This window comes from Panthera onca, chromosome A3 (genome assembly GCF_046562875.1).
Source record: "Panthera onca isolate mPanOnc1 chromosome A3, mPanOnc1 haplotype 2, whole genome shotgun sequence".
Taxonomy (NCBI): domain Eukaryota; kingdom Metazoa; phylum Chordata; class Mammalia; order Carnivora; family Felidae; genus Panthera; species Panthera onca.
The window spans coordinates 58,065,167-58,092,766 of NC_138341.1; the positions used below are offsets into that span (position 1 = coordinate 58,065,167).

The 27,600-nt window shown below is 36.7% G+C and overlaps 1 protein-coding gene across 5 annotated transcripts in view; it reads right to left on the bottom strand.

Moving 5' to 3' along the window:
- Positions 1-3,501: 3,501 nt before the first annotated feature.
- AFTPH (aftiphilin) overlaps positions 3,502-27,600 on the bottom strand; it is a 66,678-nt gene continuing 42,579 nt past the window's right edge. For 3 of the 5 annotated variants that reach the window (XM_060604557.2, XM_060604563.2, XM_060604571.3), the window contains 7 exons: positions 26,842-26,968; positions 26,380-26,436; positions 22,451-22,573; positions 16,110-16,170; positions 14,494-14,577; positions 10,482-10,605; positions 3,502-3,759 (listed from right to left, as the gene is read on the bottom strand). In XM_060604557.2, coding sequence (XP_060460540.1) covers positions 3,615-3,759; positions 10,482-10,605; positions 14,494-14,577; positions 16,110-16,170; positions 22,451-22,573; positions 26,380-26,436; positions 26,842-26,968 — 721 coding nt within the window. In that variant the 3' untranslated portion in view covers positions 3,502-3,614. The remainder of the gene's footprint in view (positions 3,760-10,481; positions 10,606-14,493; positions 14,578-16,109; positions 16,171-22,450; positions 22,574-26,379; positions 26,437-26,841; positions 26,969-27,600) is intronic. The other 2 variants (XM_060604578.2, XR_009601884.2) reach the window with 2 other exon arrangements.

Genomic DNA, 27,600 nt, shown 5'->3' on the forward strand with positions numbered 1-27,600 from the left:
ATGTGACAGAAGTATGAATCTTATTACATGAAATGCAGTATTTTGGGTTTTTGCTACTCACAGCCAAGCCTAATCCTGATTCAAGAAACATGAGGGAAGGAAAAGATGACAAGATCTAAATAAAGAACACGATAATCATGTGGAGGGAAGAACAAGTTTCTATATAAAAGAATGACTCACAAAAATAGTAGTGACATGACTCAGTTTAGGGACATTCCTCCTATACTTCCCACTCTGGCTCGGATTAAATGGGAGCTTATGTATGGCTACTTGCATTTGGCCATCAAGTGAAACGAGATGCTAGGGGAGGAGTTGAGCTGGCTTTAAGGTGTTGAGAACGCAAAGCTGATGGTTAAATCAGTCTCCACTCTGTGTGATTTGGCTTTTAGGGGGTCTGCCTCCTTGGTTTCTTCTCAACTCTGCAGGGTTCTCCTGCTTAACTTTGAGAAAGACCGATGGTCAGCTGCCGTTTGCAGCCAACGAGCCCTCCCTTAGCTGAGACCCGTAGAGACGCTTTGGGCTCTTTCCACACCGGCCACCGCTACTGCCTTCTGGCACAATTTAAGTCCTGGTTTGGTGCAAGTACTTCTGGTCAAGGCGAGACTTTAACCTATGATAATCCAGTACGGATGTGCCTGTTGTGATTAAAGCATCGAAGGCCAATGGGACCAACAAAAGGGAAAACTGGTTTACCAACAAGTGGTTCTAAGATGAAATATCCATTCTGTGTGTCATTAAAGCAGAGTCACTTTCAGTTTTCCCAACAAGTGGTTCTAAGATGAAATATCCATTCTGTGTGTCATTAAAGCAGAGTCACTTTCATGAGGAAGGTTCACTTGACCGTTTCTATTTCTGTTTTATTTTAAATGTTTATTTTTGAGAGAGAGAAAGAGCGTGCTGTGCACAAGCAGGGGAGGGACAGAGACGGGGGGGGGGGGGGGGGGGAGGGGATAGAAGATCCAAAGCGGGCTTCACGCTGACAGCAGACAGCCCGAAACAGGGCTTGAACTCACAAACTGAGATCATGACCTGAGCTGAGAAAGGATGCCTAACTGACTGAGCCACCCAGGGAACCCTTGACTCTTTTTTTTTTTAATATTTATTTTTGGGAGAGACAGACGATGAGCCGAGGAGGGGCAGAGAGAGAAGACACAGAATCCGAAGCAAGCTCCAGGCTGAGCTGTCAGCACAGAGCCCAATGCAGGGCTCGAACTCACGAACCTAACTGCGAGATCATGACCTGAGCTGAAGTCAGATGCCCAACCGACTGAGCCACCCAGGGGCCCCTGCCCCTTGACTTTTTCTAAATTATGCAATAACTTGTTATTTTCCATGATCCTTTCTCCTGTGATTGCTTCTTGAATCTATGGGGACTCCAGCCATCACAGGTTTTGCTAACTCTACATTCACTTACTGATTCTATCCTCATGTGACACATTTTGCTTACTATTTAATACAACAACCCCACAGGAAGGTAGTATAATTCCTATTAAAAAAATACATTTTTAAAAAATTTTTTTCATTTTTGAGAGAGAGCATGACGAGAAGGGCAGAAAGAGAGGGAGACAGAGAATCCCAAGCAGGCTCTAGGCTGTCAGCCAAAGCCCGACACAGGGCTCGAACCCACAAACCGTGAGATCATGACCTGAGCTGAACTTGAACACTGGACCGACTGAGGCACCCAGGCGCCCCTATCATTCCCATTTTTAAATGAAGGCTAAGACAAGTCAATTGACTCTCACAGTAGCGCAGCTAATAAATGGGCCGTGAACTTAACGTTGGTGAAGGTTGCCAGTACAGGGTAGTTGCAATGTGCTGTAGAAGCGGCCCTTTAGGGCTTTTAGGCTTCAATCACTGACACATACGAAGTTCTGCTGAGGAATATTGTTACCCTTCCATTCAGAAGGGCCACCGGGCAAAAGACTTGTGCCTATTCTGAAACAAAGGCTTCTTCGAAAAGACAGACAAAACAAAAACAAAACACAAAGAAACCCCAAGGTTGGATGCATGGTGGGAGATGGACTGGACAGGCACGGCTACCCCAGGCCACACTTCCGTCATACTCACCGACGGTTCCGACGGCCTTTGTGATAAACTGGCAGCACCCGAGTCTGTCATCGAGGGAGGGGCACAGGGTCCCACAGAACATTCCCACAGCACACGAGGTACAATTGGGGTCGGGCTGCCTGCCTGTTTCTAATGAAATAGGTCATGTGACTCTGTGGGAGCAATATCTAATAACAGCATTTAAAAATAACGTTTTAGGAATTTTCTCACATCATCATCAAGCATGTATTTCCTAGAAAAGAAAAAAATTCCCTATAAATCCTTATTTAACCTTGCCAATTCTGTTGAAGATATATTATAGTGAATCATGGGAATTTCTTTTATGATCTCATGTTCTACATAAAAACAGCTCAGCTTAGTACTGACCCAGTTCCTGTGGGCCAGATTCTAATTCCTTCTGGTTTCAAAAAGCGGAAGCCCTACCAAATGATTTCCTCTGGATTGAAATACATTAACATGGAATAAAATTTCATATCCAAACTCATTACATTTTCCCTCAGATACCAAAGTACAAAAACACAATGCTAAATTTCTTTTAAATTATTTTATTTTTGTGTAAGCTAAAAGGAAATTTACACACTGAAATCTCAAAAGACCTGGGCATGCACATTCACCTTGTTAGAGGTTCCTCTACATGTCTTTCTTTTTTCCATAGGAATTTCCCCAAACATTTAAAACCCATAGTTTTTACTGTATATACAGCCTAAACCATAGCAATCTATGATTATGTCATTTTACACTGTGCAAAATCCTCAAAAAATAGTGGTACGATAAAACAAAATCATTAAAACAAGTAAATTTCATTGTAAGACATTCATATAATTTGGTCCTTCTCCAACCAAACTGATTTAAAACAGACACAATCTCTTTAAACCCCTCCAATCAAGTTCTGACAATGATCCATACCCTACAACAAAACAGCAGTCAATTAAGTACCTCGCAAAAGGTCAAATAGCAATATGCCAGATTGAAAAGATTAAAAAAAAAAAAAAAAAAAAAAAAAAGGCGCAAAAATATTAACAAAAGCCAGATCTGAAACAAACCCACCACACGTAAAATTGGAAAAAAAAAAAAAAAATTAAATGGACACTTTGGAGCTTATTTATGATAGCAAAAGTAATTCAACATATGATATGAAAAATTAATAGAACATTCAATGCAATCTGAAAAGACTGAAGGGGATTTCACAGACAGTGGAGATTTGAGTTTTTAATTTTTTTTTATTTCAAAAGTTTTGTAAGAAGGACACCACCAGTGTATTTCACAAAGACATAAATGTATACACCCCAGCAACACAAAAAGAATAAATCTTCAAAAATGTTCACCCCCGATTATTTACATTTTTTCTAATATAAATTTAGGACTTCAGTATGTAAATAAATATACATTACTATGTATACCTTTCTAGTGCGGCTTACCAACAAATCAGCTGAATTTTTTTTTTTTTATTATTATTATTTTTTTAATTAGAGCAGGTATGCTTTTGATAGTAGGGAAGGGCTGGAGGAAAGGAAAAGCAATTGAAAGTGTCCAATTCACATCGGTTATCAGTCTGCTTTCTCTTGGGACCTTGTGGAAGGTGTTAACGTGGCTGGGAACATCAACACCTTGGCATGCATGAACGTTAAGTCAGGAAGGCTAGCGATCACCTTGATGGCTTCTTCACTCAGGTGCTCTTCTCTTTTCGGTTTCCTATTGACAAATGAAAACAGAGAAGTGTGTTGATGCGACTTTGCTGTAGGTCAAATGGGAGAAAATCCACTCCCAAGGCAGACAGCGATCTGTGGGGACTTCCTCTATCAGGTCCCGAACTTCCTAACAGCTTTGTGCTGTGTGCTTCCTCCGCCAGCTGCTGAGTCGCTCACAAAGACGGACGCCCTTCTTATGTATGCCCATTGCAGCCAGGCACGTCCCTGTAGATATTCACACGGACCTACGCACGGCCCACAGATTTGCTTAAGGCTGGAAGCATCTACTGCCCAGGCACCCTTTTAAGATGTTACTAAGCTGAAATATAATGCCAGAGCCCTAATAAAACTTCACCCAACTGGATTTCCCCCTGACCCCCTGCGAAACTACCAAAATTACTTCAACATAAAACAAAGTATGTCTGGCACAAGACCTTGTAAGTCATTTTAACCTCAGGCTTTCTTAATCCCCCATGGGGAATTCCAGGAGAGAAAGCCTTCACCTCAAAAACACCCAGTTTCAGCCCCACCGGGACAGACAGAGCAGGTCCCAAAGCAGCACGGGAGCCAGTTGTGGACATGGACAATGGACATACTCCACAGACGTGGAGAATGGCAGGACATACTTGGGGAGAGGGGGAATCTCCAAATCCTATGGGTACTGTAGATGGAGGACATTTTATTACACTGACCCCTGCTACTAGAGGTGAGAGGGTTAGTGCCTAACACAGGAAGAACTCTTTTTGACCCGGGGCCTCCCAGCTGGTGAGGTGCAGAAACACAAGTGAGCCTCAAACGTGGCTCAAATTGAGCACGTGATTCTAAGCCAACCTTTATTTTTTCCAGGACATTAAATATATTGAAAGAATAGTTGTAGTCATACAGATATTAATTTTAGGCCAAAGTTCATTTTTAAATTGTTGACTTTAAAAAGCCCAATTTTCTTTTATGGTAAAGGATAGTTGGTACTATATTAGGTGTGACAAGTTATTTCTTCCACCTAAATATGTTCTTTGGGACGGGGAACAGAAGTCAGGAGATGAAGCAAGACAAGAAAGATACAGGCCTTTATTTCATACCTAGACTTTTCTGTTAATCACTTTTGAAATCAGGCTGAAATTAAAAGACTTAATAGAATGACTGAAAAATCAAACATCAGAATTTTAGGACCAAAGTTCTTCAATAGGGGGTCGAGCTTCAAGCACACTGAAACCATCAGATCAACCAATACTCAGTTCTAGGGTTTCTCAGAAGAATGGAATAGCAATCTAGTATTTTCTGATTAAAATCTACACTTTTAAAAAATGTCTATTTTTGAAGGAGAGAAAGAGTATGAGCGGGAGAGGTGCTGAGAGGGAGGGAGACACAGCACAAACTGGGTTCCAGGCTCTGAGCTGTCAGCAGAGAGCCCAATGTGGGGCTTGAACTCACCGATGGTGAGATCATGACATGAGCCAAAATCTGATGCTTAACTGACTGAACCACCCAGGTGCCCCCAAATCTACATTTTTAATTGCATTTAAACGACAGCAAAATTCTTAGGTGGATATCTGGTGAAGAAAAACCAGATAGTTCATCTTTTTTAAATGTTAATTTATTTTGAGTGTGTGTGTATGAGTGGGAGTGGCAGAGAGAGGGAGAGAGAGAATCCCAAACAGGCTCTACACCCAGTGCAGAGCCTGACATGGGGCTCGATCCCACAACTGTGAGATCATGATCTGAACTGAAATCAAGAGTTGGATGCTCAACTGAGCACCCAGGTGCACCTCACCCCCCGGATAGTTCATTTTTAGTCTCAAAGTGAAAGACTGGAAGTGCATAATGGAAAAGGCCAGCCTCTCACCAACACTCAATCTTAGCATCACTAATGATGGAGTCAACTAGATATTACGCATCTTCTGATGTGGTTCAACACCTGTGCCGTTTACCAGTCAAAACGCTTTACCTGAGTTCATATAGTATAATATAGTAATTTGTGGATATCATTTCTAAAGCTTACAGGAAATAAGGGGAATAGAGAAAAATATTAAATACTACTTGAAGGAAGCCAACAGATAAAATGCAGAAGTTGAGACGTTCTACAGGACACCTAGACTGATCTTTTTAATAAGCTAGTGTTAAAACTGAAAACAAACAAAAGGGATGGTGGTAGATAAACCATATTAAAGGAGATTTGGGAGCCATAATGGCCAGGTACAATCATTCTCTGCTTTGTTAAAACCAATATTCAATTGAGGGGATATCTGAATATAGCCTTGGTATCATATGGAATAAAAATATGAAGTGGACAGATGGAGATCAGAGACTGCAAGGGTAGGTTCAATTCAGTATGGACCAGAAAACCTCACTTTTGGTTAAAACACCACACATACGTATATGTTTCCATAGAAAATTATCTGAAAGAATACACTATCTGAAAGAAGGAGTTATACCGATGACCTGAGTGGTAAGAATGTGAAGCTAAGTTTTAACTTTTTGTATGCATTTTCTAACTTTCTATATAATCTACCTTACCTTACTGCTTCTGTAACGATAAATGGTTGTCAAAAACAGGAACAGACAAAATTATACCTAAACGGACTTTCTCCTTCGTGGAGTGCAGTTGGGGAGTGGGAAAGGAAAGCAAAGTAGAAGCTTCCACCCAAGAAATGGTTGGTAAAGATGACTCCAGGCTTTTTACCAATAGACTTACTTCAGAGGCACTTCTCGGAGGCAACAGGAAATTGAACAAAGTTTACAGAGTTCATAGTCTGTGTATTCATCTGTACTCAATGTGCACTGATGTGATCTAGTTTTATTTTTTAGCATATAGGAAGAAAATGCTTGAGAATTTGAAAATAAAAGTTGTATCACGAACTTTTTTCAAGTCCAAAAGCAGTGACCTAATTTTGATTTATATTCTTTAGCTAAGATTTACCCTTTTGTCAGTGGAATGCAACTGAGAGTCTAGAAACAAACTCAACAAGGGTGCCAAGACCATCAATAGGGTGAAAAACAGTCTTCTCATCAGTATGGGCTATCCACATGTAAAAGAATGAAGCTGGACTCCTATCTCACACCACATTCAAATATTAAATCAAAATGAATCAAAGGCCCAAATGTTAAGAGTTGAAGGTACGAAACTCAGAAAAAACCCTAGGTATAAATCTTTCTGACCTTGAAGTAGGCAATGGTTTCTGGGATGGCTATCATCACAAAGTCAGTGAGAATGCAGCGAAACTAGAATTCTTATATATTACCGGAAGGAATGTAAGATGGTGCCACTACTACGGAAAATAGTTCGGCAGTTCCTCAAAAAGTTAAACATATGACTCGGCAGTTCCACTCCCAAGAAAATTGAAAACATCTGTCCACACTAGAACTTGGACACGAATGCTCACAGCAGCATTACTCAGAATAGTTAAAAAGTGAAACAGCCCAAGTATCTATCAATTGATTAATGGATAAAGAAAATGTGGTGTAATCACACAAAGGAATATTATGCAGCTATAAAAAGGAATGAAAAGTACTGATACACACAACAGCATGGCTGAACTTGAAAACATGTTCAATGAAAGCAACCAGATACAAAATGTCACATACTCTAGGAGTCCATTTATACGAAAGAATCAGAATAGGCAAATTCCTGGAGACAGAAGGCAGATTAGTGGATGTCAGGGGCTGGGAAAAGTGGCAGATAGGGAGTAACTGCTAATGAGTATGGAGTTTCTCTCTGGGGTGAAAAATATGTTCTGGAATTAGACAGTGGCAACGGTTGTGCCATGCTGTGAACACACTAAAAACCAATGGATTTTATGGTATGTGGCTATCTCAATTAAAAGATTAAAAAGAAAAAAGATGTATGTACCCCTTTTGGCAACTAGTTTGGCTTCTATAAACCTGAGTTAGAGGTCTGTGGCTACTAGCTAGGTGGCCACCCACTGATTCAGATAAGGGAGAAATTTTTCTCTATATTAGAAAAGGTGAGCAAGAAGATGGAACTGTTTTAAAACTAAGAACTCGTATTTCTTTAAAAAGTGAAAAGTCACTTTTTTCTTACATATGCAAAACCACTTAAAAAAGAGAATGCTGTTTGTTACACCTCAAATTCCTCTACATGTACCACAGTTTCTTAACCCTCTCGTGCCTTATAGTCACTCTATCTTCTGTGTACTGTCAATAGCCAAGAAGGTTTTGCTGAGCTTTACTTCCTGTAGTTTATTTTATTCAAAAACAAAAAGAAAAACAAAACGTAAAACAACAAAGACTCCGAAATTTTCTGAAATGATACCTGCCATCCCCTTTTCTTTTCCCTGTACGACTGGGAATCATTCATGAGGACATCTTACAGGATTACCTTCTAATTGTAAGACTTGTCAATATTTGCATTTCTTACCATTTTCAAATAACTAAATCCTCAAAGTTGAGGAATACAAAGCTGGCAACTCCTTTTCTTCTCAATTTGTTGAATTTTTTTTTTTTAATGTTTATTTATTTTTGAGAGACAGACAGCAAGCGGGGAAGGGGCAGAGAGAGAGGGAGACATAGAATCTGAAGCAGGCTCCAGGCTCTGAGCTGTCAGTACAGACGGGGCGGAGGGGGGACGGGACTCAAACCTATGAACCACAAAATCATGACCTGAGCCAAAATTGGATGCTTAACTGACTGACCCACCCAGGCACCCCTCAATTTGTTGTGTATTAAACATGAAGCTGGATAGATACTAGAGAGCAATTCAATGCTCTCAAAGTTACAACACTAACCTTAGGATACACACGATAGTTTTAGTTCATTCCATAATGGTACAGAGTAAGGGAAATAATGAAAGTAACTTCTTAAAAGTAATAAGAGTTAAAAAAGTTCCCTGGTGTACAAGGGATGTTTCAAGGATGAGTTAAAAAGAAGAGCAAGCAAGTTAAAAATGTGGTTTAGAGCTCCTCCTAATGGCACAAAGACAGAATTCTGATCACTGGGACTCTACTATAGTTCATTCAGTGAGATTGCAGAGAAAAAAAGGTAAGGAAACAGTAGGACTGTCCTTAGAAAAGACTGTCCTAAAAATAAGCAGGGGAAAGCCCAAACAATAAAAGCATCAGTATTTTTTTTTTTTAGGTCAAAGGTAGCATTTGGCTAACATATATAGAAGAAATAATGGACGAGATTTGTATGAGAAGAATTTTGACTTGTAAATATGCTTTGAGAAAAGAAAAAATTAGAAAGCAAGCAAAAAGAATCCAGAGAGGCTTCATTTACAAGTAGGTTCACTTAACAGGAGGCTTTAACAGTGTCAGGAGGCATTACTACAAAGAAATAGGAACAATGAGAATAGAGAAAATCTGTGGATGAAAGGAAATGTGCGTGCATGCTGTAAGTTTATTTTAGGGAAAAGCTAAGGGTATCCACAATTACAATAATGCTCTTATATAATTATAAATATCAGTAATAAAAAATATCTATTGAATGAATGGATATTTAAGCACAAAATACAGTTTGAAAGGCAATGTGATAAACTCAAGCCAAAGTTTTAAGACAGGTAAGCATTTATTATTCACAAGAAAAAAAGGAGATATATATATATATATATATATATATATATATATATATATATATTTTTTTTTTTTTTTTTTTTTTTTTTTTTTTTAGAGTAAGCAGTAGCGAGAAGGAGACAGACAGAGAGAATCTCCATGCTGGGTGGGGAGCCTGATGCAAGGCTGAATCTCATGACCTTGAGATCATGACCTGAGCTGAAATCAAGAGTCAGATGCTTAACAGACTGAGCCACCCAAGAACCCCCCAAAAAGGCTTTTTATAAGGATGCTTTTCTATAGAAGAACTGATTCAAAAGATAAATCTGAACCTGACAAGAGGAACGTTTTTATTTAGGACTAAGGGTTATAATACTTCTGCCAAAGTGGGCAGCTAACAGATAGAAGATTTCCACTTGAAGATGCTGATGAAGAATGGATTTGGGACAGCAGAGTCAGTATGCCTATCAACCAGAATTTGCTCTTGCAGTAGTGATTTCCTGGTTCGCAATGACTACTTCTTATTAGGAACTGGCCTATTCTTACGGCTCACATGTCAAAGCAATGGCTTATTATTCCAGCGCTAAATTGTGTAAACCTAAAGGTTTCCTGAATCCTAAACACAAGGCCCAAGTGACAATCCTTCTATCTGGTTCCGACACTGAGAGAGAACTGCTTTTCTAAAGGCCACGCCCCTGGCCTCCCAGAAAGCCTGGCAAAGCAAGCCTTCACATCCCAAATCAGAGGTGCTGCATATCAGGAAAAATGAAGAAAATAAAATAGTAGCATCCCCTACTCCATCTTAAGCCAGGACTCAAAAGATGAACCTAAATGACTCTGGGAGTGTGAAAGTGGGTTCCCACAGACGATCATCTCAATGGTTACGAAGAGAAAGAGGGACTATTTCTACAATGGCTTATGGTCTCAATACTTAATTAGAATTCTCCTCTCTGAAGTTTGGAGGGTGGAATAAAAAAGAGAAAAACATATCTGTCAGCCCTTTCCAGGCTCTTATGAAATAGCTCTGCTCTAATAAAGTTCATATTAAACATAGTTTGATAACTGTTTTCTGGAATTAGGCATCTATTGATTTTTATAAATACAACATGAATTTTAATACACATTTAATATTGAAATACTGTCAACTTATTCGCTTTCCCATTTAGGCAGTTTTGTTAAACACAGAATTCAAAATAGGGTGTAATGAACCCTAGTTGTTTACCTGGTAGATGTGCTTGTCTTCTCTACTGTGGACATGAGTCTTGCAAATGCATCAGTCACTTTGAGGCTTGAGGTGGAGATTTCCAGCTTAGAAGTTGTTAACTCATACAACTCTGGATCCACACCTTATAGTATAAAATGATAGTCAGTGATGGCAAGCTGCAATAGGTTACTCAATTAGCTACAGTCCAAGATGCAAAAGGCAATTATTCTGTAAACATCTGAGTCTTTTCCAAGCATAGCACATCTTTAGACTACTGTAGTATTGAATTTATTTTTTACATTAGAGATTCCATGTTTCAGAGTTTTTATGAAGTAGGAAAGTACTTTAGCCTTAATCTAACATTTAGGTAGTGGCTATCACGCAATTATTTCTAAAATTTCTATCTGCTATGGAAAACTCCCTCAATTTTAGATTAGTTAGCGATAAAAGTTATCCATGTTTCATAGAGTTCACGTTTGTTACATGACATTTCAATGTTCAAATGTACTGGTTAACCTCATTTTGGAACTTCCCTCTCCCTCTCCAACCATCTTTTCTCCATTACTTTACTCCTCACCAAAAGATTTGGAAGCTAACAGGAAGTCTCAAACATGGTAAATGACTCAGTTAAATATATTCTGACCATGAGGACATGAAGCATTACTCAAAGCATCAAATTATTACTAATAATAAATTATATACCACATTGTTTTTTTCTTCAGGTAAGAAGGAGGGTTAATATTCCCAGAAAAATATAATAAAAGCACAACTTTTAGACAAAATGAAAACTGTCTCAAGGGTTAATTATATTTCTATGGTCTCATATCTGATCTTGTTTAAATAATTCAAAATAAAGATGAGGTCAGAGAGATTATAAAAGTCTATAAAAATTCTCCATCTGACTTCACTAAAATATGCACATATATTTTTATATTTCCCTTGACTATAGATTTATATTAAATAACAATGACTATAAAAACACTGAAAAGAACAATTAGATATTTTTGATTCAGGCTAAATGTTGGATAATAAAGACTCAAATAAAAAACCTATTAATCCTATACTCTCTTTGGTACCAGCAAGTTACTGGAGATAAAAAGTTTAGTAGTTTCAGAATAAGAGAAAAGCAGATTGTAAGGAAGAATATCTTACAGTTTCATCAATTTTTACTTATTATTCCTAAAAAGTTCTGAAGATCAGCAGATAAAGTTACATAAATACTGATGTTATAAGTTTCCTCCTTTTAAGATATTTTAAGGGTAAGAAAAAAAAATCAGGAACTGCCTTCTATTAACCACCTTTGCAGATGACTAGCAGATGTAAAAACAGATCTCAGATGTTTACAGAAATCAAACAAGCAAAAGCAGCTTCCACAGTTATGTCCAACAAGGGAGGAAGGCTATAGAAAATGTTTGTTGACTCTCCCAAGTTCTTAATATTTCATTAAGGTACAGTTTCAAAATATACTTAACAAGGCCTTTTATTAGTATTTCTAGAAGTATGTAGGTTTCAATTAAAATCTAATCGTAGATGCCTGTAAGGGACCAAATGAACCCAAAGTACCTCCTTCCTCCACTGTGAAAGGTTGGATTCCAAGTAACCACAAAATTTAAGCTGATGTCTAATATATAATGCAGAGTAAACAACTGCATTTCGACTGGCAACAGGAAAGTGGTAGTAAAAATTTGGTTGGGTTTATAAAATACTGGCCATTTGGCTGTCAAAGAATAAAGTGGGAAATAAAAGAGAGAGAGAGAGAGAGAGAGAGAGAGAGAGAGAGAGAGAGAGAGACAACACCCACCGCCCCACCCCAAAACAATGACCATCACAAAAAAAAAAGGAAAAGTACCAGGACTATGTATTTTTCAAAAACAAGATAACTATTCTACACTAAAAATTGGAGTAATTTTTTTTAATGGAAGAGTTTGCTTGTTTTTTCTTTTTGTTTTCTTCTTTTTTTACTTTACAGAACCTTAATGAGGCATAGTATAAATAACTATAAAGCTAGCCAACCAAGTTCTATGCCAACCTCCTAATTCTCACACACAAAATAATTAAATAATCGCAAGCTAAGTAAGACAAAATGACTTTCCCAGAAACAAGTCAGAAAAAGTGCAAGCAAGTGGTGAAATGGAATACTGAGAAAGGTGCTGATACCTGTAGCTTGATGGTAAGTTTTAACAAAACCCAATAGCAATAAAAAGAAGCCAAAGCAAATTTATAGTAATCAAGTTTACACAGCAACTAGAGCATACTAATGAAAATATGGAACAAAATTATTTAAAAGGTTCCAAAGTAATGAGGACCGCATTTGAGCATGCTAATTTCACTTCTATTACAGCTCTAAGCTTCTGAAACCACTTGCTCTTCTCAAAGTTGTGTATACTGAGCCTGGTTATCAGGTGATTTCTGTACTTCTTTATATGGTGAGATTATTTGTGTTATGAATGGTTTTCAACTGAGTTTGAAATGTAACGAAGAATTAAGTTTAAACCAGGTTTTAGGTGTCCAAAAATAGTGACCTCATGTAAATTACAGTATGGTTCATGACAAAACAAATCTGAGAGCAAATTAAAAATGGGAGCTTGGTATTTCATTCTTAGGAACACAGTAATGAGGAAACTGATACACAAGTTTTTGGTTGTCTTTTCTTCCCCCAATTAAGTATTAAAAACAGCTAATTAGGCTCACCCAGGTCATTTGATAGCTCAAATGTATTTAGAAGTAACTTGAGTAAACAGTAAAATATCATTTGGAAGTCAAAACCAGACACAGATTGGTTTTTCATATGCTTACAAAATCTCAGAAATAACGAAAATGATAACCAGGGGCTTAGGTTTGAGAAATCCAGTCATTCTACCAAATGGCCTTAGAACTTCCTTACAGTAGGATCAGTTTTCCATAACCAGATTTTGGAGAAGGCTGTTCTGGCTTCCAGGCTCACCCTTATCTGACTTGTATGGTCTCCCCCATTTCCCACCATGGTTCCTAAACTGCTGGAAGAGGGTGGTATATTCAAGTGGAATAGAACAAAACCAGCAAATTCTCAGGACACAGGCTGGCTGTGTAACTGACTGCTAGTGGGGATGGAGAGGGATCCTCGCTATGCATTCTGGGCATCAGCATCTATATAGCACCCCAACAGCTGTCTGGTGATCAATGGGCATGATTACCAGATCACAAAGTGGGATGACAGGGACTCATTAAAATTATATTGAATAAAATGTAAACATAAAAATGCCATTATATTTTAATCTTTTATTCAGTTAGAAAATGACAAAGTACATTAGTCCTTTGGTCAAAAAACTGAACTTCGCAGGGCTGAACATTAATTTAACAGGCACTCCAGTAAGTTTTAATTTCTAGCTTTTAATATCTCATAGCAGTTATTTTCTACTATTAGCTTCTGTAACATTTTTTTCTTCATGGAAAACTAACAGAATACTTTCTATGTAAGAGCTACATGAAAACTACAGAATAGTTCTATGTGGGACCTATATATAACTAAGTGCTAGACTAACATTTTGGAATCTAATTATACACTTAGCAGTAATAAACAACTAACTGAATGCTAGAACTTGTAAAGGTTCTATTATCACAGGCACTACAACGTAAAGTCATCTTTGTATACTAAAATATTCTTATATCTCTAAACCTGTATTTTCTCAAATGGCTTTATAGAATATGCTTGTAAAAATAAGCATATAAAATACCACATTTTCCATTTACAGGAAAAAAAAAAAACCCACAAACCCCGCTTTTAACTAAGGACATTAGGGCCATTTTACTCCTAGAAATTACTTTCAGCTCTGAATATTACACTTAGAAAGCTTTCTTTAAGACACATTTCACAGAAGTCAGTTGTTATAATCAGATACTAGGAAATAACAATAGACAGATAAAAGAAAAGTATCAGAAAGATATTAGAGAGAATACAATCTACTCGTTTCCTTGTTTATAGGAAAGTCACGTGGTGTGGTCATGCTTTTTAGTAATTAAACTAGAATTGTGGTTTGAACACTCTGCTGACCTGGGATTGTGGTGCTGCTGCTAGAGCTACTGTCATCCACGGGCCCAAAGAAATCAAGGTTCAGAAGAGTGGAACCTCCACTAGCTTGAAATTCAGTGACCGTGTTGGTGGGCAGCCACACAGAAGGTAAGCCAAGGGAGGAGGGGTTATGTGTAAAAAGGGGTAAGACACACACTTGAACATGCAGGTTATAATTAGTAGTCATTACACATTTTAAAATCAACATTAAAACAATGTGTACAGTATTAGTTTTTCATTACTAAGGACATTTCTAAAGTAACAGTTTAATCCAATGTACATTTTCTCATGTACAAAGTAAATAATTTAACACTTAGTAAGGTTTTAGTTAGGAGTTCAGTTCTTTCAATCAAAACTCGAAGCCATACCAGAAAGACCAAGGGGAAAGTGTACCCGTTAAAGGGAAACAATACTTTAATCTCAACCCAACATTAAGTCACTGTACATGCCCAAATCAATCTTCCATGTTAGTAATGTTGGTTTCTAATTAATGATTTTTAAAAAGTGACAAAGTTGTCAGTTTCAGGACACACACCAATACATTAACTTGGTCTAAATTAAAATTAAGAAGGAATGTCATAACTGCCCTACCCTGATGTGCAACCTCAAGCTGTACTGTTCCCCTTTAACTCTGAAACAGTAATCAGAAATAGTATACATTTTTAAAGAAGTTGTTTGTTAATAAAAAGCATGATGATTTGACTGAATAAGACACCAGACAACAGCAAAAGGTGCATCCAGGCTTTCCTTCAGCACTGTATTCAATTGGATGCTTTCCATGTCCTAGGACCCCCAGCCTAAGGTAAAGCTGATAGAGTGACAGGTGTATTAGACAATGGCTCAAATAACTTATGAAGTGTAAGGAATAAGGGTAATTGTATCTTAAGATCCAATTAAAATTTGTGGTGTCAACACACTGGAAAAGTAGCATTTGAAAGACCCACATTACTAGAATAAGTTATTCCTTTTTTAGGATTTTCTCTTAAAGCCATGAGAGAAACCAATTATTTCTACAACTACCTACTAGTACGTTGAGATAAATTTTAGAAAAAGATCATGAAAATCATTCATTTTCCATTTGCATAATAAGTGCTCTATAAAATATTATTAAATCTGAAAACTACTTTGAGTCAATAAATATGGATCTATTTGCACATTGTTTTTGGTTATATAATTGTGCTTTGTGCTTTTTTTAAGCAGCCTCTAGCCACAAGACTTTGCATCCAAGAAAATTCCACAAATTAAAACTACAGAAACACATTTCAAGTGAACTGGTCCTACCTAAAATATCATTTAAACTACTTAGATATTGTAAAAAATAAAGAAGCTTTTTACGTAAGATAAAGAAATCAAAATTTTACCTAGCTACTGCTACCTGAATTTGGACATTAATAATACTGTTAATAACAGTAACAGCTGTTTTTTTGTTTTTTTGTTTTTTGAGCAATTACTATTCAGAAAGAAAGCCTGAATTTCCAAAGATAAGAATAAGAAGTTATGTTCAAACAAAAAAGGAAATCAGCAGAGAGAAGTTTGTCTGAACTTTGTAGCTTTCTTAACTCTAGCTCTGGTGCTAGAGGCTCTACGGAGAGACGTACCATCTAAAGGGTTAGTAAGGCCACTGCTACTCCAGTCAAACTGGACGGGTGGTAGAGACTCCTAGAGTTGAAAACCAAAAAATCAAAATTAATCAGTACAGGCTGTAGCAACGTAAAGAATCCTTAAAACAAAACAAAAAACTATTATAGCAAGATCATTAGGCAATGAAGAACCTAAAGACAAAACTGGGATAATTTACAGTTTCGGAAGATTATCTAAAAATATGAACACAAACAAATTGAAAAACTGACAAACAGTAGAGCTTATTGATATTAAGAAAAACTGAGAAATGGAATTACTTTTATATTTTCAAACATACTTATGGACTGATTCTATGTCAAGATTTCAATCTATTCTCAAGTTACAGTTGAAAACTACTGGCTAGATTATAATACAAATATTAAAAAAAAATCACTGACTTTTTTCACTGGAGTGATCTACTTAATATTAAATGACTGGCCACTTAAAATTTCTCAGTAGATGGTCTAATGCAATAGAGAAGGTACCATACTGAAAAGGAGGAGATTTGCATCATCCAAGACCGAGTAACTGCTAATTAACTAGTTGTATGATCACGTGTGGTTTAATTTAACTGGTCTCTTTATATATAAAATGAGAAAGTTTAGAGTCCAAGAGCTCTGGTTCTTTACAATTGCCCAAACTACAAAGAAAATTATGGGCCAGTAAATAGGAACTACGTTTAAAATAAAAAAAATTAAATCAACTTCTCTAACTTAGAAATCACTTATAATCAGTATCAGAATTTAATTTTAAAAATAATGTACTTAAAAGTATACTCAGAGCTCGTTTGCATATTCTAGGTTTTAAGATTTTGTTAATTGTCAAACACATAAATTGAGCAAATAGTACATGTGAGATGGAAGGTGGTACAAAATATTTTAAAAATGATCATTGCTTTAAGAATAGTCTTAACAAGAAAAAAATTGGGATTCTTTTCTTCTTTTATTTTTGGGGTGGTATTGACAACAGTTACTGAAATAACCTGTGTTCTAGAAGACTCTTGATACCAACATGTTGCTGTCTCTTTTTTTGGTAGTGCTTACCACTATGCTTTATTGTAAGGTAGATATTATTACAACTTTATACTCATTTTTTTTTTTTCTGTGTAAAGACTTGTTCCTTGTAGGAAAGGAGCATGAACTGGTTATTTTTGAAAGTCTAATTCCATGATATTATAATACAATTGTCTTGATAATTGGGATACCAATGATAAGCATGTTACTATAAGCATTTAGTCTTCCCTAAAGCAGGTCTGGAGATTTAGGAGGGAGGTATAAACAAAGCAAAATGCTAATATTAGTAGTTGCCAGGGGTTAGGGATAGTTGGGGGTGGGGAGGGCTATTAAAGAATTCTTTATGGTGACAGAAGAGTTCTGTATCTTGATTGCAGTGGTGGTTACACGTATCTATCCATGTGATAAAATGGCACAGAACTATACACACACATTGAAATCAAGTCATTCCTGGTTTTGATATTATACTATAATTACTAAGATGTAATTAGGGGGAGAAACTGGTGAAGGGTACAAAGCATCTCCTCTATACTATCTTTGCAACTTCTTGTGAATCTTTAATTCTTTCAAATAAAATTAATAATGCTGGTGAAAATCTAGTTTATAACCTACCTGCAAGAGTGAAACATTTAGAAAAGATCTTTAGCTGATCTCAGAAACCATCAAAAAGCTGTAAGTATTCCAACAGATTCAACTATTTTACTTAGAGATCATTGAAACCTTTAGTCCTATTGAATAGTGACTGGATGGACAATACTCAAGTTTATGCAATAACAAAATTTCTGGTTAAATGGAGCAAAGCTCTTTCATCAACATGTTTTATCTAAATGATGTCAAGTAACTGGTTGCTTAGAAATATTTCAATGATTTGCTAGGCATTTTAGATTCTCATCCAGATATAGGTCATTTTGAAGACACAGCCAATATTATAACAATGAGGTGCTAAAACATGGCTCAACATTTAGTGGAAATAAGACAGAAGTAAAACAGGACACGTTGGCAATTATAAGCTAACTAATGGCATTGCCAAGGAAGACTTCTTAAAGAGAAAGCACTGAATGAAGCATTTTAAAACAAACTTAAGCAATGAGGTATGATTACTGTAGACACTAAACACTAAGAAAGGTAATAAAAAGAGCAAAAACATTATATGTTAACTAAATGGAACTTAAGTAAAAACTTCAAATTAAACAAAAAAAATTAAGTACCTTTAGATTTATCCTTATTTCATGGTTTTGTTGCTTTGGTAATAGCATGTTTTTTTATTTCTGTTCCTAATCACTTGTTTTTAGTATATATAGAAATATAGTTCATTTCTATATATTGATCTTACAGCCTGAAATTTTGCTAAATTCACTTATTGGTATTACTATGTTTTTATAAATTCATTGGGATTTTCTATGTAGATGGATGTCATTCGTTAATAAAGACAAAGAATACTGATTAAGAAAAAAAGAGCAACCCCCCCGCCACCCCCCCCCCCCCCCAAAAAAAAACAATGGGAACTAGAAACCAGAGACTTGGGTTCTAGTCCCAGCTGTACCACTGATGTATGATTTTGGGTACATCATTTAGCCTTTCCAAATATATTCTCTTAATGTAAAAAGAGCACAGTGCTACACAATTTTTTTTTTCTTTCTTCTAACTTTAAAATTCTGATTCACAGTGCACCTGGATGGCTCAGTCGGTTAAGCGTCTGACTCTTGATCTCGCAGTTCATGAGTTCAAGCCCCATATTGGGCTCTGTGCTGACCGTGCACAGCCTGCTTGGGATTCTCTTTCCTTCTCTCTCGCCCCTCCCCTGTTTGTACTCTCTCTTAAAAAATAAACTTAAAAAAAATTAAAAAAATAAAATTCTAATTCATAAATGAAATAGCCACATCCAGAAGCCTAAGAGGAAATCTTCTAGTAGTGACTAGCTAGATAACTGCTAGCCAGAGAGCTGACTCGAATTAGCAGTGGATAAAGTGTGGTTAATGTACTGATCTTGCTAAGTAATAGGGGAATTAGTAATGGCACCATGAATGATGTGACCTTGACATTCACTGAATAAAGATTTAAAAAAAAAAAACAAAACAACAAAAGTGTCATTATTGCCTTTTGCCCACAAGCTGTTTTTTTCAGGTAAAAGTATCCTAGAAAAAAACACCAGGAACAGTTGTTAAATAAGTCATTAACCTCCTAAACAAGAGATACAATGGTATAAACTAATTTGGAACAATAAAAATCCAATGGGTACCCAGATTGACCCAGATCAGAAAGCAGGCAGTCGTAATGAGAATTATACAATGTTGGTAAGTTTGGAAGTCACTGTTAGTGATGATGCCAATAAAAAAACATAAAAGGAAGGTATGGTGTATAGTTGACCAAAAAAAAAAAAAAAAAAAAAAAAAAGGTATTAAACAGATCTTTCCTGACACATTTTGTTGAACTTCTAGTACTAAAGGCTATGGCTGTTTCCTCTGGATATCATGACTAGTGGAAAGATGTAACAGTATTACAGCATGGCCAAAATGTAAAGTAAAAATAATACACACACTGCCTGCCAGAGAATATTGGTAAGAAATATTGTTTTATATAAAGAGAATCTTACAATGTACTTTAGATGTTTCTAAAATATTTAAAATATTCAGGAGTATGGAGCCAAGCAAAGATCATATAATTTAGTGAAGAAGGTGTGCTGAGGTGCCTTCTGATACGTGTATGAAGTCTTCAGTTTGAGTGTCTGTATGCTGACATGCTTCATGTAGAATGAAGGCCTACAGAGGCTTAATTCAGGCTTGATTCAGAAACAAATTTGAGGGGCAACTGGATGGCTCAGTCGGTTAAGCATCTGACTTCAGCTCAGGTCATGATCTCGTGGTTCGTGGGTTTGAGCCCCACACTGGGCTCTGTGCTGACAGCTCAGAGCCTTACAGCCTGCTTCAGATTGTGTCTCCATCTCTCTCAAAAATAAGCATTAAAAAAAAAAAAAAAAAAGAAATTTGAACAACTTCGATTGGGAGATGATATTTTCATTGGCTCCCAAAAAGCCTAAAAACTTAAGCTAATGAGGATCACAAACCCCAAAAAAGGTACTTAATATTTATGTGTATTTTTTAAATAAAGAGATGTATGCACTAAACAGAGTAAAAGCATGTGATTAAAAAGAGTTTTTTGTTTGTTTTTTTTTTTTTTTACATAATTAGCAAGAGACCAAGTTCCATCTTCTAGCAAAGAAGTTAGATGTGCTTAAATGCTGCTGAGAACTTCTATACTTGACTAGAAAGGGGGACAGCAGTCCTTGGATTATAAATATATATATGGGTGTATGCATATGTATAGACACAGCAGCAGCTAAACACCTATCATGGAGCCCTGATTAACCTCCATTAAATTAATACACTTTAGTTTCCATTAAAAGTTCCATTAAATTAACATACATGTTTTTTATTAAGTCATCTAAGACTTATAGTCATTTATAATTGAATTCTACAAGAAAGATGGTAAGTATGAGGGGTGACTAGAATATAATATGTAAGATCAACTAAACCAACTAGGGGCAAAAATGACAAGTGACAGCTAACTCTGATAAAATAAGCAATAGTTTATGGGGTGCAACACAGAGAAGTGGCTGGATGGAGAAGAGGAGGAGGAGGAGGCAGCAGGCAAAACGAGCAACAAGTGGCCTCAAGTAAGAATGGCTTCATTTTAAGTAAATGTGCCACGTAGTCTGAACCAGGTAGTTCAAGTTAGTTTCCTAATACCTCACACTGTAGGAATAAAAATGTTGCCTTAAGGCAGAAGTGGGAATGTGCTATGGGAGAAGTAATTTTGGGATCTGCTTATGTAGGGCAGGCCTGAGAAGGAAGCTAAGAGCCAGAGAACAACGTAAGGACAATTAAAGGAAGAGAACTAAGGACAGATTCTACCTACAGAGACAAATTTGCCCAAACCACTTTGCCTGTTGCCAACCATCAATAAGGCCAGGCATTTTATGTTTCAGGCCTCCTTGCCCACTATTTCAGTGCTAGTAATGAAGTGGCTTCAAAGGGATGTTTAAGCTATGCTAAGTATAAACCACAGTGGTACACAGCCATAATATCAGATGTTCCTTGAAACACAGCTGAAAGGGTAGGACTTTGCTTTATGTTACTGTTTTCTACAGTATATTCTTCAAAATTCTAGTTCAATGGGTGTTATGACTCCTTTTCCCTTGGTCCCTGTGGCCAAGTAAATTTAAGAAATAATTAAAATTAAATAGGGTTATTTATTGCAGGATACTCCAGAGACCTTAATATGTGTGTTGAGAATCTTCAAGGTGGTTATTGGGTATGTATGAAAAATTTTCCAAACTTACTTCCCCCTGGAACCCTTCTTTAGTAGAGCATCTCTGGGGGTTAGTGTTCAACGAAACACACACTTTGGGAAAAGCTGTCCAAATACACTTTTGTGTTAGATATAACACAAAGATGTTATTTAAGGTAAAAGATGATATTTAAGGTTAAAAAAAAAAAAAAACAAAAAAAAAAACATGGCAAGAATGTTTTAGAAATGGTAATGTTCACTTAAAAATATTAATCTTCTAAAAAAAAAAAAAAAAAAAAAATGTTTAACCAGCACTCAGTTTCTAACGATGTGGGAGGAGTAAGCAAATTTTTCCACAGATAAAAAAGTGAGGGGGAAGGCTCTGATATTAACTATATTAGACTGAAAAAAATTTGTGCTTAATGATGCCAAGGAGGTAAAGGATAAGAAAGACTGCTTTCTTTTCTTCTGAATCTGGAATGTTTTGTAAAAGGCCACATTATTTTCAACTTAAATAACTTTTATTCAAACTCTCAAAACAACAGTTTTTGATGCAATAAACACTTAATTTTATTACTTAATAAAATTTGCAGGTTTCAGGAAAAACACACAATAGCAGATTTGAAGAGTCGGTGTCAATGTAGCATTTCCCAATTTTTTTGAAAATCAGCACTTACCAGATTGGTATGTCAGTAATTATGATCATACAATGTTCAAGCTGTAAGGGGTTTTTAGAGATGCCTGCTTCACAAAGTCTTCATTTTATAGGTAAAGAAACTAGGGCCTAGATAGGTTTAAAGGACTTACACATAACCAGCTAGTGCTCAAGTGTGCCTTTTTTAAAAATTAAAGATAGTTTGTTAATTGTATTCCAAGGGATGTTAATAAGTACTCAAAATCATGTCCATCATGAAGTCAAAATTTTTACATATTTTAAACTAAAATTTATACTTAAGGGAAACACTCTGGACGTATGTGTGTATACATGCATAAATGTATCAATACACAGATATTTTTACCTGAAATTGGTCAGATGTACATGTGTTCATTTCTGGTGACATGGTGTTTGTCTGACCAATGGAAGCGATTTTTTCTGCAGCAGATAGTGGTTTCAATGGTTCCTTGGTGGGTTCTAACATACCCTGAAAAAGGCATATTAGCCATTAATGGGGAGGGGGAGGAATCAACTCAAACTTCATGAGAAAAATCAATGTAGCACAAAGTAAAAACCCAAGTCATTTGGAAAGTGCTAAAGACAAAAAGGAACTACTGTTAAATTTTGTTTAGAGAAAATTTTATAGCACTGTAGTGGAAAATGTTTTACAATAGTACCTTTGGAATCCAAACTTTTGAACCAAGACCTTGTATTTTAAATCAGATTTGTTTTAAAGTGCCTAGTTATCACTGTTATACAAAAGCATAAGCAATTTGGAATGCCAGGGGTGGGGAAGAGGCAAGCACAACAGTATATAGTATGCAGGCCCTAAGAATCCAACACTTTTGTGACGTTTCAGACACTGAAACAGAAAAGGACATCCTTTGTACCCATTACACCATGGTGGTGCTTCGAGAAGTGAGAATTCTAAAACACACCATCTAGAGAGTGGCACTCTTGGAAGGGCCAAGATGATGGAGCAGCATAGAAGTTCTCTGCTTCTCTCGTCCCTGAAATGCAGCTAGATTAGAATCGAACCATTTTGCACACCTAAAACACATCATCTAATGTGATGGGGTCTACATGCTTCAATGTATGTTTAGTATTTGAGCCTATCACCACTAGAGGATGGGAGCTTTCATACTTAGTTCCTTGAATTGGCATAGTAGAGAAACAGCCATTTCAGAGGGGAAAACATCTTACATGTTCCACTACGTGTGTTAAAAATCTAACACACTTTTTGAGTAAGAAACGAAGGCACTGAGGATGGAGGCAGAAATAAAGAAGGAAAAAAAAAATCAGCAGTTTGCATCAATACTCTACCAAACACTACTAATAATGGGTAATCATCCAGGTTAATGGCCTGCCAAAAAGTTTTAACACATTTTAAAATAACACTTGATAAACTCTTAATATTTATCAACCAGACCACACAAAAGTCCCCCTTTACTGGGGGAAAAATATCAAAACTGCTAAGACAGCTTTGTAAGGCTAGAATCTGTAAAATCCAACCCCCCCTCTTTTTTTATAAGAATTTGTAAATTTCTAAAAACAAGTTTTCAGGACAATCTCTCCTCTTTTCGTGTAACAGGGTATATGCTGGGGCACCTGGGTGGCTTAGCTGGTTAAGTGTCTGACTCTTGGTTTTGGCTCAGATCATGATCTCACGGTTCCTGAGTTTGAGCCCTGTGCTGCGCTCTGAGCTGACAGTGCAGAGCCTGCTTGGGATTCTCTCTCCCCACCTCTCTTCTCTGACACTCTCCTGCTCGTTCTCTCTCACACTTTCTCAAAATAAACTTAAAAAAAGATAGGGTACATGCTAAAGCAATTTACAGATGCAATCTTTTTTTTTTTTTTTAAAGTTTATTTTGTGTGTGTGTGTGTGTGTGTGTGTGTGTGTGTGAGAGAGAGAGAGAGAGAGAGAGAGAGAGAGAGAGAGAATGAGAATATATATCCCAAGCAGGTTCCATGCTGTCAGAGCAGAGCCCCACCAAGGGCTCAATCCTGAGAACCATGAATTCATGACCTGAGAGAGAGAGAGAGAGAGAGAGAATGAGAATATATATCCCAAGCAGGTTCCATGCTGTCAGAGCAGAGCCCCACCAAGGGCTCAATCCTGAGAACCATGAATTCATGACCTGAGCCGAAATTAAGAGTCAGACGCTAACCACCCAAGTGCCCCACACAAATTCCATTCTTAACGATGATATTTTATAAAAGGCTTTCCTCCAAAGCTTGAATGAAAATAAATTCGTGGTCTGACTCATCAGCATATACATTCTGCACACTTTCTAGTGTGCCCTTATGTAAGGAGACCATGCATTCAGCAAACAATTACCAACCTTAGCCAACTTTTCTAATGTCAACTATCACTTAAATCAGTGGTCCTCAAAGTGGTCCCCAATCAGTAGTTTTTGCATCACCTGGGAACTCGTCAGATACGTAACCCCACCCCTACTGAATAAGAAACTCAGTGGTGCCCAGCATTGTTTTAACACATCTTCCAAGCAATTCTGATGCATGTTTTTTATAAAGTATTTTTTTAATGTTTTATTTTTGAGAGAGTGAGAGCAGGGGAGGGGCAGAAAGAGAGGGGGGCAGAGGATCTGAAGGAATCCAAAAACACAAACACATCCTTGGGCTGAGGATCCAAAGTGGGCTCAGGCTCTGCACTGACAGCAGCGAGCCCGATGCACAGCTCAAACTCACAAACTGTGAGATTATACCCACCCTGAAGTTGGATGCTCAACCGACAGAGCCACCCAGGTGCCCCAATTCTGATGCATATTAAGGTCTGAGAACCAGTGACTTAACTGACCACTTAAGGTACTATTGCTTCCAATGAGACCAAAAGATACTGAACACCTTATCTGTGTAAAGCACCAGGGGAAAAATTCAGGTATAATTAAAATCTGAAACCAGATATGAAAAAGAATGTTTCTAAACATAAGGCATCATAAAGATGGAGGAGGAAAGATGTATTCACTAAATCAGCTTTGGTATTAAAAGCTTATAAAAATGGTAGCATTATTGCTAATAAAGATTGTAATTAAGGCACAAAAATAAAGCAAGAATATCCCTAATTCCTCACAAAATTTAAAGAACTGGCTCATGCCTGAGCCTACACATAAGGATTAAGTAGGTTACCACCCCCAATGTGCTGAATGAAAACTCCTACAAATTAAATTCATAGTTTCTACCTCAGTATGTGACAGTAACACCAACCACCTCTAGAATGCTACTCCTTGAGGAAAAAAGAAATGCAAATAACCAAAGGTTAGAGTATGTCCTGGATTGTATTTACCCACAACAGCAAACAGTATAGGGATAATCAAGGTGTTTTGAAAATACAAGGCAAGTTACATTTGTAAAGGAGAGAAACTGATAAAAAGATTCAAGCACAGGTTTTTGTCTAATTCCACAAAACTACAAAAACAAAACGAAGTAAAACATTCCAATTCAAATCAATAATTAGGCCTTATTCATGGAAAAGTTTTGTATATTAAAAAGTCAAATTTCACAGCAAATTCATTTTTGCATGCACATAAGGTTGTATAAATTCCATACCAAGCTATATTTTTCTTTCTTAAACATTTTTCCTTGTTTTCAAAAGTTATTGGTGAAAGAATTTAATTCACCAATAACTCAAAGACACACCAAAAAACACAAACACATCAAACTTCAAAGTGTGACTGAGTCTTGAGAAGGTACAGAAAGAAAATTCCTCAGTTATCCTGGACTACCTGGCATATCTGAAAAAACAAAATTCAACATATTTAAAAAAATTAATGGAAAAACCGAGGACCGATTATGGGTCCTGGCCCATTTTCAATTACTATCATTTGGTATTCCCAAGGTTTTAGACACATCCATCCATAGCTTCAATAGTGCATGATTTAAAACTGATCACAACTGGGTTACAACAAATGCTATCTACGCCTTCAAATACTTCAGCTTCCACTTTTTAAAAGCAAATTTAGGAAGAAAAACAAAAAGGAAAGAAGAAAAAGCAAGACCTCTAAAGGTACATTTTACAAAGAGTTATGAGCACTATATTACTAGGATAAAGATAATCTTCAATCTAAAACAAAACAGTGTCTTTAATTAATACAGCAAGATGTCCTTAAATCAAGACTTGAAGGGATGAGATGAAAAAGGATATTAATACTTATTCCCTTAATGTTCCCACACTAAACACCCCTTAAAATATACTTTCCACATCATGCCACGTAAGATAATTTTATAGAATGAATGCAGCAATGATAAATAGGTACAGGGACATTTTGTACTTACCAATCCTGCTGCATACATGGGCACTATAACAGGCTGCTTCTTGTTACCCGTGAAGAGCTACACATGTGTGTTAGAGAAAAAGAATGTATATTCAGAGAATGAGATGTCATACACCGAAACAGTTAACATGTTATTGCATACATTGTGAAATATAAATAGAAGAAATTGTTAAGTTGCCCATATGGGCTTGTATTTTGGATCTGTTACTACAATTCCTTTATTTTATAGTTAATGAAAAACATTACAAACAACCTTTTCTAAAAGTAAGAAATATTGACTGGAGAAAAATTTAGATGCATTTATGTTTAAGAGCTGGCATATTCAAAATACATGAGCATTTAAGCCAACTAACATTTATTTTTCTGAGGAACTAGCTTATCACAGCTTGAACAAAAGTGTAACAGAATTTAAAAACACCCATAGGTCCACTAACGGATTTTCCAAGGTACTAACAAAACTCACAATGTTTCGGGTGTCTATTCCCAAGGAGCACAAAAGCTTCTTGTTGCTATGGGAGCCACCCCACTGATATCTCAAGCCATGTGCATCGTGGATGTCCTGTAGCTCGGTCCACACATCCAGCAGTTCCCTGCAAAGGTCATGATGAAGCCATCAACAATGGGTTACTCAATAGCTTTCACCATGAATCCTAGTTTTAATGTGACTGTGAAATATTATACATTCCAGTTAATCTTGTGTTTAACATGAGTATACAGCTATTTTCTGAATAAAATCAACGGCCACCACTTATAGTCATTAAAGTAGCTAGTAGCTAAGCTAAACTCATTTGAAACAATATGTCAGTAATCAACCAAAATTTAGCCTGTATGTTTTTTCAATTGTAAAAAATTTTTTTTAATTTTATGTTTTTTTTAACATTTATTTTTGAAACACAGAGAGCACAAGTGGGGGAGGAGCAGAGAGAAAGGGAGACACAGAATCTGAAGCCAGCTCCAGGCTCTGAGCTGTCAGCACAGAGCCCGACATGGGGCTTTAACTCACAAACTGTGAGATCATGACTTGAGCTGAAGTCTGATGCTTAACTGACTGAGCCACCCAGGAGCACCAAACTTTTTTTTTTTTTTTTTTTTTTCAACGTTTTTTATTTATTTTTGGGACAGAGAGAGACAGAGCATGAACGGGGGAGGGGCAGAGAGAAAGGGAGACACAGAATCGGAAACAGGCTCCAGGCTCCGAGCCATCAGCCCAGAGCCTGACGCG